Source organism: Myxine glutinosa, chromosome 14, assembly GCF_964187855.1.
Source record: "Myxine glutinosa chromosome 14, kmMyxGlut1.1, whole genome shotgun sequence".
NCBI classification, from domain to species: domain Eukaryota; kingdom Metazoa; phylum Chordata; class Myxini; order Myxiniformes; family Myxinidae; genus Myxine; species Myxine glutinosa.
Window position 1 is genome coordinate 77,492,670 of NC_136274.1, and position 18,068 is coordinate 77,510,737.

The following is an 18,068-nucleotide window of genomic DNA, read 5'->3' on the forward strand; positions in this document are numbered from 1 at the left end:
GAAAATACAACACGTTTAATTGTGAAACAGCACAGGGATTGAAGAATGTGGTTCTGTTTAAACACACGTGGTGGGGGGGGGGGGGGGGTGGGGAGCAACTGAAACTAGCAAATGCAAGTAAGATGGCTGAGTGCGGAAAGGTTATTGGGTGAAATAAAGGTCACGGGTCATAATTTGGGGTGACAAGAGATGGCGGTGCATTGTTTGTTTGAAGCCCCAGAGCAAAGAGTGAGACAGAACAGCTTCTGCAAGATGCTTCCATAGATTGGAGAAGCGAGATTAATTAACAAAGGTGAGGTGTGCAGTCGGCCTGGATTTTGGAATATTAACCAGAATGGGGTTACTGGAATAACGCGTGCGTCCTGGAGTTGTTGGGGATTGTCAGAGGACAAAGCAGAGGAAGCAATATTGGAGAATAGTCTCGGTAGAGAGCATACCTCCACCGGGCTGAACAGTTTACGTTTCTCTCCACTGATAGGCCAGATCTGGATTCAGACCTGAACCAAAAGCTAATCGGCTTGTTGTCTCTTACCCAACTCGTCCACCAAGTTTTGTCATCATTCGTCCACAAATTTTTGTGATATCTTGATTTTTAACGGTTTTTTCCCCTATCTCTCAATGGTGAAGAATCACTTTAAAATTTTCAGATCCAGATCCAAATCTTCACCAAAATTAATCATTTCGTTCTTGTCTCCTACCCAACCTGTCCACCAAATTTCGTCCGAATCCGTGCACAGCTTTTTGAGATATCTTGTTCAGAGACAAACAAACATGGAAGGGCAAGGGCACAACATGGAAAGTGTCACACATCAACAGCAGTGAGACTAAGGGGAAGAAGAAAAGATACATGAGGGTGAACAAGTTGCACACAAGCAGAATGAAACAGCAGGAAGTAGAAAGTGGGGATGAAACAGAAGAGGAGCAAATAAACTGAGCCAACAATCAAAATGATGTGGGAGGGCGGGGGTCCTGGAGAAACGGAGTGCTTGGGAATGGGGTCATTTGGGGTAGACGAGATCATGCGTATTGATGGCAGATTACCTGAGATCGTATCGTGGCCCTTGTATCCAGATGAGGGGAGAACTTTCCGTTGAGATGACTCATTATTTTGGACCAGATTTTACTCCTCAATCCAATCTGCACGTTCTTCATAGCAACTACATTTGCTGCTGATGGAGGTTCATCCATTCCCCAGCATTGTTCACATTTTCATTTTGTTTTTAGGTGAGCCATCATCCGCCAGCAGCAGCTCACTACGCTGAATCGAAGCATGGATGGAAGCTTCAGCAGGAGATCACCCTCTCGAGCAAGTTCCGTGGAAAATACCTCTCTATAAGTCCTTTAGGTATGTACAGGTATATGTGAGCATCATATCTCAAGATTAATTATCCAAGTTTTCTAATTTTGTTTTTTTTGTACACCGCTCCTTTCCTATTCCATCTCCAGGCACTGCATGATGTCATCGCCGGGCACCAAAGGGGGCCCGGCAATGACGCATGCTGAAAGGGAGTACTCAGTTTTCACTCTGGTTTCTTGTTTTCTTGCTTTCCTTCTTGTTTGTTTGTCCGGGCGATGTCTCAGCCATCCTTTGAGCCACAAAGCACGTGCTTTGACCAAAACGGTATTTTTTGTTTTCTGATTCATCAAAATTTTTTTTTTTTTTTTTTTTGCATACAGAATTGAGGCTTGTGAAAGAGCTAACATTTATCACACAAACAAATCAAACAGACAAACAAACTATATAAAAAGGGGAGCGGTAGACAAGATGGGGAGAGAAGGGGAAGCACACAAACACAACATTTGAGAGCAGGGACATCGGGAGATGTGTGGGAGGGAGAGGGCTTGGGGGGAGGAGGCGTGGGAAGGGGGGTGGGAGAAGTATAAAACACAAGGACACCAAGGAGTTCCAGGACAGAAGTTGGTATTTCAAAAAAGTGGATTTGGGGTGAAATTAGCGGGGGTAGAAAAGATCAAGGTTTTGGATGGGGGAAGATAAGAGATGGTGGTGAACAGCTGTTTTAAAGACCTGGAGGGAGGAGTGGGATTGAAGAGAGTGAGGGGGTTTGTTCCAGAGGCAGGAGAAAAGAGGAATGAAGGAGTGAAGGTGAGCAGAGTCTTGATTTTGGCAGTTTAACCACAAGAGGGTTGCAGGCAGATCTTGTGCGACCTGTAGGAATATTTGGGGGACAGAGCCCAGAGAGAGCTGGGGGAGCAAGGCCGGAGAGGAGTCGGTAGAAGACGGAAAGACCACCAAACCTGCCTGCGGTAAGTGAAAGGCCCTCGGAGATAGCTTCATCGCGGGAGATTCCAATGATTCTGAACGCTTTGGTTTCAACAGCGTGAAGACGAGCGAGGTGTGAGGCAGGAGCACCAGCCCAGAAGGGAGAGCAGTATTCCATTGAGCTGTGGATGAAAGCCTTGTATGTGGTGAGGAGCTCAGGTGTGCCAAGGAAAGACTTCGCACGACGGAGGATGCCCAGTCGGCGACTGGCTTTGGAGGCCAGATTTGAATTGTTGTTTTCCCAGGAAAGATCATGGCAAATAGTGAGACCCAAAAGCTTGAGTGACAGAACTTCTTGGAGAGGATTATTCAGAAAGTGGATGGGAGGGTTGTCCAGTCGGTGTTTTCGGAGAGACATCGTAAGAGTGTGAGATTTGTCAGGATTGAAAGACATGTTCCACTTGTTTGCCCAGTCTGTGATTTTGTCCAGGTCTGCAGAGAGTGAGGAGGCTGCAGACTGCCGATCTGAGGGATGAGGAATGGAGCGGCAGAGAGTGGAGTCATCAGCAAAGAGATAGAGAGGATTTTCAAGAGTCAGAAAGATCATTGATGAAGACCAGAAAAAGCACAGGGCCCAGAACGCTGCCTTGGGGAACTCCAGCCTGAACAGGAAGAGAAGATGAGAGAAACCCATTCAGGGCCACACGTTGACTACGACAGATCAGTTACTTCATTATTATCAATTTTAGGTACTTATTTATTTTCTTTCCCATCTGGGCAATATCTCAGGCACCTTTTGTTCGGAAGCTGATATTTGGACATGACAATGACCAAGTGGTTTTGCTATAAAGAGTGTTTTTGATTTATTGATTAATCCATTCATCGATTTATTATTTAATTATTCAATCAATGGCTTATTTGATTGGGTTTTTTTTTTTTAGTTAGATTCGGATGAAATGGTGGTGGTTTAGATATTCTATTATCAAATTGATTAATAATTTCATTATTTTACCATTATTTATTTATTTTTGTTATTAATCACATTTATTTTCTTTCTCATCTGGGCAATATCTCAGGCACCATTAGAGCTAGGAAGCTGATATTCGGACACGACAATGACCAAGCGATGTAGCTATAAAGGATATTTTTGATTTATTGATTAATCAATTAATTATTTTTTTCTGATTAATTACTTTAATTTATTTTCAAAAAGTTACAGCTTCGGATGAGCACTGGTGGATGAGGTATGATATTAGCCAATTGATTGAGAAATTATTTTACTACTATTGTTTATTTATTTTAATTACGCAATTAATCAATCAATTATTGTACACCTCTCCCTCCCAATTCCGTTTCTATGTGCTGCACGGCGCCGGACGCCGGGGGTGCCCCGGAAATGCTGCGTGCTGGAGGATGTTATTTATTTGTTTGGCACTGGGGTGGTGTTCTTTTAATGTATCTACTTGTTTTTATTTATTTTACCAAATTTTTTTTTAGTTGTCTGGTATGACCTGAGAAATATGAATTTTGCTTTTTAATAGGAAAGTAGGTAAGATACCGACGCACAATGGCCCATTCTGTTTTTTCCGAAGGCGCTTTTGGATCCTTAACGGCAACCAGCAAATCCGAGCATTCTCGTCTGGTAAGATGATGCAGATCTGGTGCGCTTACTTTTAAGCTGTCTAGTCTGGGTTTGATTCCCGACCAGATTATATACCATCAGATTAGTGCTTCTCGGGCAAGGTGTGTTGCATCGCAAAGTGTGTGCCTTCTCTTGGATATACAATAAGCTCGGTGTCTTATTTGCTCCAATCAGTCAATGGACGTTAAGATCCCACAGGGCCTTTCAACAGAGTATGCGAGTCATCCCCAGCACTCTTGAACAAATTCCAAATCTCCACTCGAATCTGCTTCGGTTGATCATTAGTCCTGGCCAGCCCATTTGTGAAAGACTTGGGCCAATAAAACAAGATGGACTATTGAAAAGAACGTTTGATAATGCCGAGATTTTATTGGTAATATGGTTGTGAATAAATTTCAAATTTCCTTACATTTTCTTGTGACATTATTTCTTTATTTATTTTCATAGGTATTAAATATAATGGGGGCAATTTAACATTGAGCAGCGCATCGTTTTTATGACACGTACATCAAAACAGTCACCTAAGATTGAAGAGAGCATTTCAGTGAAGATTCCCAGCGTCACGTGTTCCTGGTTACATCATGGTGAGAGATCAAATGGCTCTTTACCAAATGCAAATAAAGGCTGTTCAGGATGTCCTATTGGTGTTCCTGTCCCAGAGACGTGAAGCTTTACGGCAACACTGGGACGGAAATCCATGCAAGGCAACATGAAGACTCTTGACTGAAACAGGAATTGGTCACACATCCCGTGTAACGAATACTAAAGGAAGATATTAAGCTTTTTCTTACAAAATTCAGCTTTTCCGAGCACTTGATGAAAATGGTCACAGAAGACGGTTTGAATTTTGTGACTGCTTTTCAGTATTGATGACATCATTTTCTCGTAGTGCCGTATTTACATTAATGGGATGGTGAATAAACAGAATTGCAGATTTTGGGGATTGGAAAGTCACAATAACATGAAGAAGCATCACTCAGCTCTCCTAAGATCACCGTTTGATGTGGATCGAGTTTGTCACGAATCTACGGTCCCTATTTTTTAAAGATGCTAAAACCAAAACCACTAACTGTGACATCAGATCGTTACCTTCACATGCGACCTACCTGCGGAACAAGGAGAGAAAATGAAAATCGTTGGTTTCAACAACATGGGGCCACATCCCACACCTCAAATGAATGTTTCGCTTTGCTGAAGGAAAAATTGATCACTTGGTTAAATATTCAAACATGTTCAAAATTACAAATATTTCACATTGTTCAAATTATTTCATGGATACAGAGTATCGAGCACCAAATCTTCTCAATGTTGTCCACACCTGATGACAGTTAATCAAAGTAGTCATATCCTCGAACAAGCAGTGATCCTTCGGGATATTAAAAATAATAATGTTTTTACAATAACATTCTTGCGCAAATATATTTTGGGGTTTGATTGGTTGCGACACGAAATAAAGACATCATGCATTCACCGGTGTACATATATGTACAATGAGAGATGAGGCCTTCTGAACCCTGTCATCTCGCTTCATGGCAAACCATTAGGATGTGCTGAAAGGACATGTGCAAGAGATGTAACGTTGTCTTAAAATGGAAAACAAAATGGTTATTTATTACTCCCGCACACGTTAAGCGAAAATCATGATCAAGCAATTGGTTCATGTTTGTTCGTCTGACTGTCTGCAGACGTCAGTTTATGATCGAGGAACTACTTATTTAAATTGAATGTTGTATTTTGAACATGAATCGGAAAAGAAATCTGCGGTTAAAATAAAAAGTACTTCGTCTCAGACTTCGTCCTGATTGCACATGCGCAGACAGGAGTGAGATAATCTATATTATAAAATAGTTGGTGTTGTAAAATAAAATAGCCTGGTGTTGGCTTAGCGGTTAGGGCACAGGCTTGGGATCATAGGATCCTGAGTTCGAATCCTGGTCGATCGCTGAATTAACGCCAGGGGGGTTGACTCAGCCTGTCATCCTTCCGAGGTCGGCAAATCGAGTACCAGCTTGCTGGGATGAATGATCAGGGTGTGTACCCTGATTTAGAATAGGTACACCATATCCCTGCGCATCGTAAGAGCGTGACCAGGGTTGGCGTCAGGAAGGGCATCCGGCCATAAAAAACATTGCCTCAAACAGGGAACCATGATCGTCATGGGGCCCGCAAGGCTAACCCCCGCTCTAGCGGGGAATATGGCCTTAAAACGATCATTCATTAATTCATTCATAAAACAGGAGTGTGTCTGTCTGTCCGTGTCCGTCCGTCCCCAAGCTACTCCCTCAGTTTTGGGTCTCGCCCCGCCAAACCTTCTGTGGAACGTTTTTTGGTCCCAGCGGATGTTGTAAGGTAGGTAGGAGGTTTCAAAAAAATTATAATTTTGAAATTTACTCCATACGGACCTGCTCCCGAATCCGGAAGTGAACACATGACGATGATGAGCTGATAGATGATAATATCTCAATACAATAGTGATTTAACACAATATTGGTTATAGTATTAATTTATGATTGGAATGATGCTGTTTGGAATGAAAATAGAGATATTGAGGTTAAATATGAGTGAGTAAATGACGTGAGGGTTTCTACTTTCTAACCGTAACATTTGCGGATTCACCATTGATGGGATAGAACCATTCTGACGGGGTACGTTTTTTCTGCAAGTCCTTCATGAACCTGCTGTCCATGCCTGAGGTTCGACTGAAGGTGGCACAGGAATGTGGAATTTATTGGTTCCATGGTTTAGCATTCACCATTTCTGCATTTTTTGCTTGCTTTTGGCTTCCCACCCGTGCATAGCACGGGAACCTCGCTCGTGAGGTAATATTTTCATTCTGTCTTCCTGTTGAGAATGTAGGAGAGAGAGAGGTTGAGAGAGAGGAAGACAAACTATGAATTGCGAAAGATGATGGGAATAGAGCCTGTGATGGATGCTGTGAAGAGAAACAGTTTGAGATGGTTTGGTCATGTGTTGAGGAAGGATGAAAGTGACTGAGAAGAGTGATGGAAATGAATGTAGAGGGAAGTAGAGGACGGGGAAGACTGAGAAAGACTTCGCTAAAGGTGGTGGAAGAAGAAATGCGGGCAAGGGGGTTAACAAGGAGAGATGCAGAAAATAGGGCAAAATGGAGAACATTGTCATGGGGACCGCAAGGCTAACCGCCGCTCTTGCAGGGAAAATGGCCTTAAAATGCATGTTGTTGTTGTTGTTGTTGTTGTTGTTGTTGTTGTTGTTGTTGTCTACCTGTCTGGCAGTCAAACAAAATTGAAAATCATTGCAAACAGGAAACTTACTGTTTTTAAGGATGACGTCATAAAGGACACACACACACACAGGCATGAATAACTCATGTAACATACTAGATAGGGTGGTGTAATAGATACTGGATAAAATGGTGCTAAATTCCGGAATTTATTTATTTATAAAGCTTTTAAAATCTTTATTTTATTTAGATTGAACTACATACTTGAACACTGCAGAACACAAGTTGCCTTGTTTGCACTTCCACCAACTTCGTTTTGAAGTACTTTACTTGGACACGATAAATAAGGTGGTGTTTGAAAGGGCGGTGTACAATACTGCTTCAATAGCGCTAAACTTCCAGAATTTTTTAAACAATTTTTCAAATCGATATTATGTTAAATTAAAGTGTATACTTCAACACTGCATGGGGTATCGTGTTCTATCAACTCTCTAGGTATTTAACCGGTGTATTTTTACACGACCTGAGCGGTCTGCATTGCATGGTCTCTTCTTTAGGTACAATCCACGTCGAGTTTCCTGCTTCTGGCAACCACTTCACGTGGAAGAAGGTCACGATCACGGTCCACAACATCATCGTCGGTCGCTTGTGGATTGACCAGGTAGTGCGCAGTGTTAGATCCGTGTGTGCTGTGCCCGTTTTGCTGTTTGTTTGCCTCGATGCAGCTTTTATTTGAAATTTTTCGACGTGTAATCCTTAATTTTTGTCAAGTATATCCTAGGAAGCCAATGCTTCCTTGATGTGTCGCAAATACCCGTGTATAAACCACCGTTTAGAGGCCATTTTTCCCCGCAAAGCGGGGGTTGGCCTTTTCGGGGACCGTGGTTGTTGTTGTTTTTTTGGTCCCCTTTTTGAAGCAATACCCGCAGTTTATGTTTGGATGAATTTTGCTCTCCCGCTGTGCTTGTCCAGAGATCTTCAGCCATATAAAATATTTTTCCCTCCCCGAATCCAACCACGTGTTAGCGTAGTCAATGTGAACAATAAGGTTTTGACATGTGTACCTATGCTCGTTGAATTGTGCTCATTACAGCTAATAATGGTTATTACATCGTGTCAATGACTTGGGCGTGGTATCCTCAGCCAGAACAAATCCTTTGTCTGTGAGTTCTGCAGCAAACTGTATGCACGGCGTGTACACTTAATTGTGCACTGAAAGGTAAATATGGTAATCGTTGGTGATTAATATCAGACATCCAGGTTGGTGATTACGCATTTCATACCAGTGAGTTAAAAAAACATCGCACCTGTGTCCGAAGGAAGGGATTCGGTTTGGCATTTTTAATATGAAATAGGCAAAGCCTAGAAATGAACAAAAGCATCTAGAATTACCCTTTAAAATTACCCTTTGTAACCTATTAGAATTACCCTTTGTAACCTATTAGAATTACCCTTTGTAACCTATTAGAATTAGCCTTTGTAACCCTTTAAAATTACCCTTTGTAACCCATTAGAATTAGCCTTTGTAACCTATTAGAATTAGCCTTTGTAACCTATTAGAATTAGCCTTTGTAACCTATTAGAATTAGCCTTTGTAACCTATTAGAATTAGCCTTTGTAACCTATTAGAATTAGCCTTTGTAACATGTTAGAATTACCCTTTGTAACCAATTAGAATTACCCTTTGTAACCCATTAGAATTACCCTTTGTGACCTATTAGAATTAGCCTTTGTAACCTATTAGAATTACCCTTTGTAACCTATTAGAATTACCCTTTGTAACCTATTAGAATTACCGTTTGTAACCCATTAGAATTAGCCTTTGTAACCTATTAGAATTACCCTTTGTAACCTATTGTAATTACCCTTTGTAACCTATTGTAATTACCCTTTGTGACCTATTAGAATTACCCTTTGTGACCTATTAGAATTAGCCTTTGTGACCTATTAGAATTACCCTTTGTGACCTATTAGAATTAGCCTTTGTAAGCTATTAGAATTAGCCTTTGTGACCTATTATAATTAGCCTTTGTGACCGATTAGAATTACCCTTTGTGACCTATTAGAATTACCCTTTGTGACCTATTAGAATTACCCTTTGTAACCTATTGTAATTACCCTTTGTAACCTATTGTAATTACCCTTTGTGACCTATTAGAATTACCCTTTGTGACCTATTATAATTAGCCTTTGTGACCTATTGGAATTACCCTTTGTGACCTATTAGAATTACACTTTGTGACCTATTAGAATTAGCCTTTGTAAGCTATTATAATTACCCTTTGTGACCTATTAGAATTAGCCTTTGTAACCCATGAGAATTACCCTTTGCAACCCATTAGAATTACCCTTTGCAACCCATTAGAATTACCCTTTGCAACCCATTAGAATTACCCTTTGTAACCTATTAGAATTACCCTTTGTAACCTATTAGAATTACCCTTTGTAACCTATTAGAATTACCCTTTGTGACCTATTGGAATTACCCTTTGTAACCTATTAGAATTACCCTTTGTGACCTATTAGAATTACCCTTTGTGACCTATTAGAATTACCTTTTGTGACCTCTTAGAATTACCCTTTGTAACCCGTTAGAATTACCCTTTGTAACCTGTTAGAATTACCCTTTGTAACCCATTAGAATTACCCTTTGTAACCTATTAGAAGTAGCCTTTGTAACATGTTAGAATTACCCTTTGTGACCTATTAGAATTACCCTTTGTAACCTATTAGAATTACCCTTTGTGACCTATTAGAATTACCCTTTGTGACCTATTAGAATTACCTTTTGTGACCTCTTAGAATTACTCTTTGTAACCCGTTAGAATTACCCTTTGTAACCTGTTAGAATTACCCTTTGTAACCTGTTAGAATTACCCTTTGTGACCTATTAGAATTACCCTTTGTAACCTGTTAGAATTACCCTTTGTAACCTATTAGAATTACCCTTTGTAACCTATTAGAATTACCCTTTGTAACCCATTAGAATTACCCTTTGTAACCTATTGGAATTATCCTTTGTAACCTATTGGAATTACCCTTTGTAACCTATTAAAATTACCCTTTGTAACCTATTAGAATTAGCCTTTGTAACCTATTAGAATTACCCTTTGTAACCCCATTAGACCCTTTAGAATTAGCCCATTAGAATTACCCTTTGTAACCTATTAGAATTACCCTTTGTAACCTATTAGAATTACCCTTTGTAACCTATTAGAATTACCCTTCGTATCCTATTAGAATTACCCTTCGTAACCTATTAGAATTACCCTTTGTAACCTATTAGAATTAGCCTTTGTAACCTATTAGAATTAGCCTTTGTAACCTATTAGAATTACCCTTTGTAACCTATTAGAATTAGCCTTTGTAACCTATTAGAATTACCCTTTGTAACCCCATTAGACCCATTAGAATTAGCCCATTAGAATTACCCTTTGTAACCTATTAGAATTACCCTTTGTAACCTATTAGAATTACCCTTTGTAACCTATTAGAATTACCCTTCGTATCCTATTAGAATTACCGTTTGTAACCTGTTATAATTACCCTTTGTAACCCTTTAGAATTACCCTTTGTAACCCATTAGAATTAGCCTTTGTAACCCATTAGAATTAGCCTTTGTAACCTATTAGAATTACCCTTTGCAACCCCTTAGAATTACCCTTTGTAACCCATTACAATTAGCCTTTGTAACCTATTAGAATTAGCCTTTGTAACCTATTAGAATTACCCTTTGTAACCTATTAGAATTACCCTTTGTAACCTATTAGAATTATCCTTTGTAACCTATTAGAATTACCCTTTGTAACCCATTAGAATTAGCCTTTGTAACCCATTAGAATTAGCCTTTGTAACCTATTAGAATTAGCCTTTGTAAACTATTAGAATTACCCTTTGTAACCTATTAGAATTTGCCTTTGTAACCTATTAGAATTACCCTTTGTAACCTATTAGAATTATCCTTTGTAACCTATTAGAATTACCCTTTGTAACCCATTAGAATTAGCCTTTGTAACCCATTAGAATTAGCCTTTGTAACCTATTAGAATTACCCTTTGTAACCTATTAGAATTACCCTTTGTAACCCATTACAATTAGCCTTTGTAACCCGTTAGAATTAGCCTTTGTAACCTATTAGAATTACCCTTTGTAACCCATTAGAATTAGCCTTTGTAACCCATTAGAATTAGCCTTTGTAACCTATTAGAATTACCCTTTGTAACCCATTACAATTAGCCTTTGTAACCCATTAGAATTAGCCTTTGTAACCCATTAGAATTAGCCTTTGTAACCCATTAGAATTAGCCTTTGTAACCTATTAGAATTACCCTTTGTAACCTATTAGAATTACCCTTTGTAACCCATTACAATTAGCCTTTGTAACCCATTAGAATTAGCCTTTGTAACCTATTAGAATTACCCTTTATAACCCATTGGAATTACCCTTCAGAATTACCCTTTGTAACCTGTTAGAATTACCCTTTGTAACCTGTTAGAATTAGCCTTTGTGACCTATTATAATTACCGTTAGGAACCCACTCGAATTACACTTCTTCTTTTTTTTTTTTCTTTTTTTTTTTTGTATACAAGATCGAGGCTCGTGAAAGAGCTAACCTTGATCACACAAAAAGTCAAACCGACACATAAAACACAAAATAAGGGGAGTGGTAGACAAGATGGGGAGAGAGGGGGAAGGACACAAACACAACATTTGAGAGCAGGGACATCGAGAGAAATGTGGGAGGGGGAGGGCTTGGGGGGAGGTGGGAGAAGTATAAAACACGTGGACACTGCAAGGACTTCCAGGAAAGAAGTTGGTATTTCAAAAAAGTGAATCTGGGGTGAAATTAGCGGGGGTAGAAAAGATCAAGGTTTTGGATGGGGGGAGATAAGAGATGGTGGTGAACAGCCGTTTTGAAGACCTGGAGGGAGGAGTGGGATTGAAGGGAGTGAGGGAGTTTGTTCCAGAGGCGGGAGAAAAGGGGAATGAAAGAGTGAAGGTGAGCAGAGAGCCTCGATTTTGGCAGTTTAACCATAAGAGGGTTGCAGGCAGATCTTGTGCGACCTGTAGGAATATTTGGGGGACAGAGCACAGAGAGAGCTGGGGGAGCAAGGCCGGAGAGGAGTCGGTAGAAGAACTTATTGGAATTACCCTTTAGAACCCTCTCGCAATACCCTTTAGAACCAATTGGAATTACCCTTTAGAATTACCCTTTAACCGCCCTTAGAATTACACTTTAGAACCTTTTAGAATTAAGCAGTGGGTTAGAAAGGTTCATCTTCTTCATTTTGACAGATTGACGGAAGGACGTGGCCAAATATTGAAGCAGCTTCACCGCTTAATGATTTTAAAAATGAAGCCCCCTGATTTGACACTGGCTCGTTTGGATTTTTTGTCACGTTGCATCATTTTGATCACGTATGAACGTGACACCACAATGGATAAGCAGTAATGAAATTGAATACGAGCCAAACGTAAATGCTGCCAATTCTTGGGCCCAGCACCAACTACACCCAACATGGTTCCCGTAAATGAAGTCGAAACACTATTTGTGACAGGACACTGATTGGTCAATAGGAAATCTAAGCTGCTCAGTCTTCATAATGTTTTTTAAAAAATTTTTGGAAAGTGACTTCTGTGTTTAAATAATATTCAAGTTGGATGGGGAAGTTAACTTTTCTCTGATGATTTATTCCCCTCCCCCCCCCAACTCATCCTTTATGCTTGATTCCACCTTTAAATTGCTCTTCTTGGAAGCATCAACTTCCCATTTAGTTGTTTTTTTTGTTCCATAACAGAGTGGAGACATAGAGATTGTGAACCATCAAACAAGAGAGAAGTGCCAGTTGAAATTCACACCATACAGCTATTTCTCCCGGGACATTCCTCGCAAGGTATTTGTTTGCACCCGACAAACTTCTCCCTTCAATCCCACTCCTCCCTCCAGGTCTTCAAAACAGCTGTTCACCACCATCTCTTATCTTCCCCCATCCAAAACCTTGATCTTTTCTACCCCCGCTAATTTCACCCCAGATCCACTTTTTTGAAATACCAAGTTCTTTCCTGGAAGTCCTTGCAGTGTCCTTGTGTTTTATACTTGTCCCACTCCCCCCCCCCCCCCCCCTTCCAACGCCTCCTCCCCACAAGCCCTCTCCCTCCCACAGATCTCCCGATGTACCTGCTCTCATGTTTTGTTTGTGTGCTTCCCCTTCTCTTCCCATCTTGTCTACCGCTCCCCTTATTATATACTTTGTGTGTCTGTTTGATTTTTTGTGTGATAAATGTTTGCTCTTTCACGAGCCTCGATCCTGTATTATATATATATATATTTCCATATAATGAGTGGATACCAGAGATAATGTGGCAGATGGCACTTATCGCTCCCATTAAGGTACAGCATAGCTGGATGGGATACCTTAATGGCGGTTCACCACTGATGGTATGAAATCGCATAGTGACTGATATATATATATATATATATAAACGTTGCCAAAATAAATAAATAGAGACGTCTCAAACATGGAAGAGCTGGCACATCAACTGCAGTAACGACAAAGATTTTGTGTCAGACCAAACTGAAATTTGCATGTTCTGATATTCCCATCGCACGCAGCCATTTGGAAACGGTTTTCATTTCGAAGTTCCAATGTTGGACTGCTTCATTGATTTATCATCCACATGTCATGCCAGGGTTGCTTATTTTTGATTAATTTTTATACAGAGCAAGTCCGATTTGTCACGCATTTAAAGGGTTCTCTTATTTTGGCAGAAAGCAAAAGTAACAGTGTACGGTGGTGGCTTGTCAACGGGGTGGTGGGAGAATGGGCGATGCTGATGATTGGAATATTGAAGTTTGTTGTGTTACCGATTTTAGTTGGTGTGATGTGATGTCATATATTCTTGATTGAAGACATTCAGTAAAAAGGTATAGATATAGTAATCCCATGATATTGTAATTCATAATTCCAAGTTCAAAAAGACCAACACAACACAAAATGATTTTTAGGCCTCCGCCAACGAAGTCGCCGGAGACATTACATTTTTGGGTTGTCCGTCCATCCGTCCGTCTGTGATCTATTTTCCTTCCCGCAATAAGTTATGAATGACTGAAGGGATCCAAGTCAAACTTGGGTCACGTATGTATAATGATGGAATAATGTGAGCGAAGGCACATCAGTCGACAGCACAATGTTGAAGTGTCGGTTATTATTATTATTATTATTATTTTTATTTTTTTTGCTACAGGATCTAATGCTCGTAGATTTGGAAGCGTTTGAATGCATTCCTTGTTGGTTTCGTAGTTTGGGGTTGCATTTATCAGAAATCCAACATGTCTGAGATCCATGTGCACATGGGGTATGGAATCTTCCTGAAATATGCAATTTGGTGTCTGATTTTTTGACCGCGATGCATTCGATTGTTACTTATCCAATCGGCACCAAGCTTGTCAGGGAGAATAAGAGTCACACGATGGAGGTTGCAGTGATTTAATTTCCCCCGTCCCCAAATGGGGTTTGCACCTTGCACGAACTTTGTGTTGAGGTGTTTTATAGGTTATCATGGCACATGGGGGCACACCTTCTGGTCGTAAAAAATATTATATCCACAAACGTTTCCGTCAATTCTGTCCAACGTGCAATAACATATTTGAACAGTTGCTGTGCTCTCCTCCCCATGCGTAAATGTACATAATTTGACAGTCAGCAAAACTGCATTCATGAACGACATGGGAGTCGGGGAAGAGCCGCCGAGTGTTTTTAATGAAGCCGCACAAGCACGGAGTCGATGAACAAGGAGTAAAACTGAAAAGGATATGAAATCCCCTCACCCTCACCTCACCCATCTAAATGGGAATTCCCATCACCTTCACTCTTTCATTCCCCTTTTCTCCCGCCTCTGGAACAAACTCCCCCACTCCCTTCAATCCCACTCCTCCCTCCAGGTCTTTAAAACAACTGTTCACCACCATCTCATCAAAAATTAATCTTCGCTCCCACCTCTTGTTCATGTGTGTTGTACCGTCCACCAAACAGTGATGACTCCATCTACATCTCGCTGTCTGATGATATGGACCAACTTCTATCTACTCATCCCAACTCTCTCTTCCTCATATGTGGTGATTTCAACTGTCATCATGCCAGTTGGCTGGGTGTGGGTACCTCTCTCACCAGCCATGGCTCCTCAGCAAAGGACTTCTGCGACTCACTGGGACTGACACAATCTGTCAATTTCCCGACCCGGATCTCAGTCAACGGAACATCTTCTCTTCTGGACTTGGTTATGACTAACTTCCCTGAAAATGTCTGCTGCTCTTCTTCTGCTCCGATCGGATCATCTGATCATGTCCTTGTTAAAGTGGACATCTCTCTGACCATCCTCAGGGAGCCTGCTCAGCGTCGACGAGTCTGGCATTTCACTCAGGCCAACTGGCACGGTCTTCAAGCAGCCATCAATCATCTGGACTGGTCTCCCATCTCTACCACCTCTGACATCAACTCATCCTGGGAATTCTTCCAAAGTAAATTGCTCTCTCTCATGCACAGATTTATCCCATCTCGTCTTCAGTTGTCATACCCTTCCTCCCGTCCATGGTACACGGAATCTGGTGGTGAGGCTGTTGCCCAGAAACAACTTGCCTTCGTCTCCTGGAAAGCAAATCCAACGGAAGGAAATCTCATTTCCTTTCACAAAGCCCGAAACAAGTGTGTGTCCACCCTCAGGAGAGCCAGGAAACAATATCTCTCCGTTCTCAAGACCGAACTCTCTTATCTGTCTCCCTCTTCCAAATCCTGGTGGCGTCTGGTCAAATCCGTTTCTGGTGTTTGTTCCCCCTCCATCCCCTCCCTTACCTCAAACGGCTACACAGCTGACTCCGCACGTGAAAAAGCTGAATGCCTCAACTCTGTGTTTGCCTCTAAATCTTGTGTCCCAAACCCATCCCTCTCTGTACCCACCATACCCAGTCGTACCCTGCTGCTCCTGGACTCTGTGTCCTTTCCCCCTGACAAGGTGGAAAAGTTTCTGTCAACCCTCGACTCTGATTCTGCAACTGGACCCGACGGCATCAGCCCACGGGTCCTAAAATCCTGCTCTGCTGCTCTATCTCACCCTCTCTCTGTTCTCTTCACCCTCTCTTTTGCTCAAGGTCAACTGCCATCTGCTTGGAAATCAGCCAACATCACCGCTTTGCACAAAAAAGGTGCAAAAACAGATCCTAGCAACTACAGACCAATCAGCCTTCTCCCAATTATCAGCAAAGTCATGGAATCCATCATTGCTTCTGATATGAAATCTTTCCTCTTCTCCAATGGCTTGATCTCTGATCATCAATTTGGTTTCAGACCAGGTCACTCTACTCTGGACATGCTGCTTCTGCTGTCTCAACAATGGATGGAGGTCCTCAATGCCAAACAGGAATTTAGAGCTGTCTCCCTCGACATATCACGTGCCTTCGACACGGTCTGGCACCCCGGTCTGCTCACCAAACTCTCCTCCTTTGGTATCCATGGAAATCTCCACGCATGGCTGGCGGACTTCCTCTCTAGTCGTCGTCAACGTGTGGCCCTGAATGGGTTTCTCTCATCTCCTCTTCCTGTTCAGGCTGGAGTTCCCCAAGGCAGTGTTCTGGGCCCCGTGCTTTTTCTGGTCTTCATCAATGATCTCTCTGACTCTCTCGAAAATCCTCTCTATCTCTTTGCTGATGACTCCACTCTCTGCCGCTCCATTCCTCTTCCCTCAGATCGGCAGTCTGCTGCCTCCTCACTCTCTGAAGACCTGGACAAAATCACAGACTGGTCAAACAAGTGGAACATGTCTTTCAATCCTGACAAATCTCACACTCTTACTATGTCTCTCCGAAAAGATCGACTGGACAACCCTCCCATCTACTTTCTCAACAATCCTCTCCAAGAAGTTCTGTCTCTCAAGATTTTGGGTCTCACTATCTGCCATGATCTTTCTTGGGAAAACCACATTTCCAAGCTGGCCTCCAAAGCCAGTCGCCGACTGGGCATCCTCCGTCGTGCGAAGTCCTTCCTCGGCACACCTGAGCTCCTCACCACATACAAGGCTTTCATCCGCAGCTCAATGGAATACTGTTCTCCCCTATGGGCCGGTGCTCCTGCCTCACACCTAGCTCGGCTTCACGCTGTTGAAACCAAAGCTTTCAGAATTATTGGAATCTCCCGCGATGAAGCTATCTCTGAGGGCCTTTCACTCACTCACCGCAGGCAGGTAGGTGGTCTTTCTGTCTTCTACCGACTCCTCTCCGGCCTTGCACCCCCAGCTCTCTCTGTGCTCTGTCCCCCAAATATTCCTACAGGTCGCACAAGATCTGCCAGCAACCCTCTGATGGTTAAACTGCCGAAATCTCGGCTCTCCGCTCACCTTCACTCTTTCATTCCTCTTTTCTCCCGCCTCTGGAACAAACTCCCTCACTCCCTTCAATCCCACTCCTCCCTCCAGGTCTTTAAAACAGCTGTTCACCACCATCTCTTATCTTCCCCCATCCAAAACCTTGATCTTTTCTACCCCCGCTAATTCACCCCAGATCCACCTTGTTTGAAATTCCAACTTCTTTCCTGGAAGTCCTGGCAGTGTCCATAGGTTTTATACCTCTCCCACTGCCCCCTTCCCACGCCCCCCCCCCCCAAAGCCCTCGCCCTCTCTCAGATCTCTCGATGTCTCCATGTCTCTCGGTCCCTGCTCTCAAATGTTGTGTTTGTGTCCTTCCCCCTCTCTCCCCATCTTGTCTACCGCTCCCTATGTTATATGTTTTATGTGCCGGTTTGTCTTTCTGTGTGATTAATGTTCGCTCTTTCACGAGCCTCGATATTGTATACAAGAAAAAAAAAAAAAAAAAAAAAAAAAAAAAAAAAAAAAAAAAAAAAAAAAAAAAAAAAAAAAAAAAAAAAAAAAAAAAAAAATCTCTTATCTTCCCCCATCCAAAACCTTGATCTTTTCTACCCCCGCTAATTCACCCCAGATACACTTTTTTTGAAAT

The 18,068-nt window shown here is 41.8% G+C and overlaps 1 protein-coding gene across 4 annotated transcripts in view; it reads left to right on the forward strand.

Annotated features, from left to right (window-relative positions):
* Positions 1–18,068, forward strand: part of OSBP (oxysterol binding protein) — a 191,531-nt gene that overhangs the window by 161,009 nt on the left and 12,454 nt on the right. For all 4 annotated transcript variants that reach the window (XM_078768327.1, XM_078768325.1, XM_078768326.1 and 1 more), the window contains exons 9-11: positions 1,225–1,345; positions 7,623–7,726; positions 12,865–12,960. In XM_078768327.1, coding sequence (XP_078624453.1) covers positions 1,225–1,345; positions 7,623–7,726; positions 12,865–12,960 — 321 coding nt within the window. The remainder of the gene's footprint in view (positions 1–1,224; positions 1,346–7,622; positions 7,727–12,864; positions 12,961–18,068) is intronic.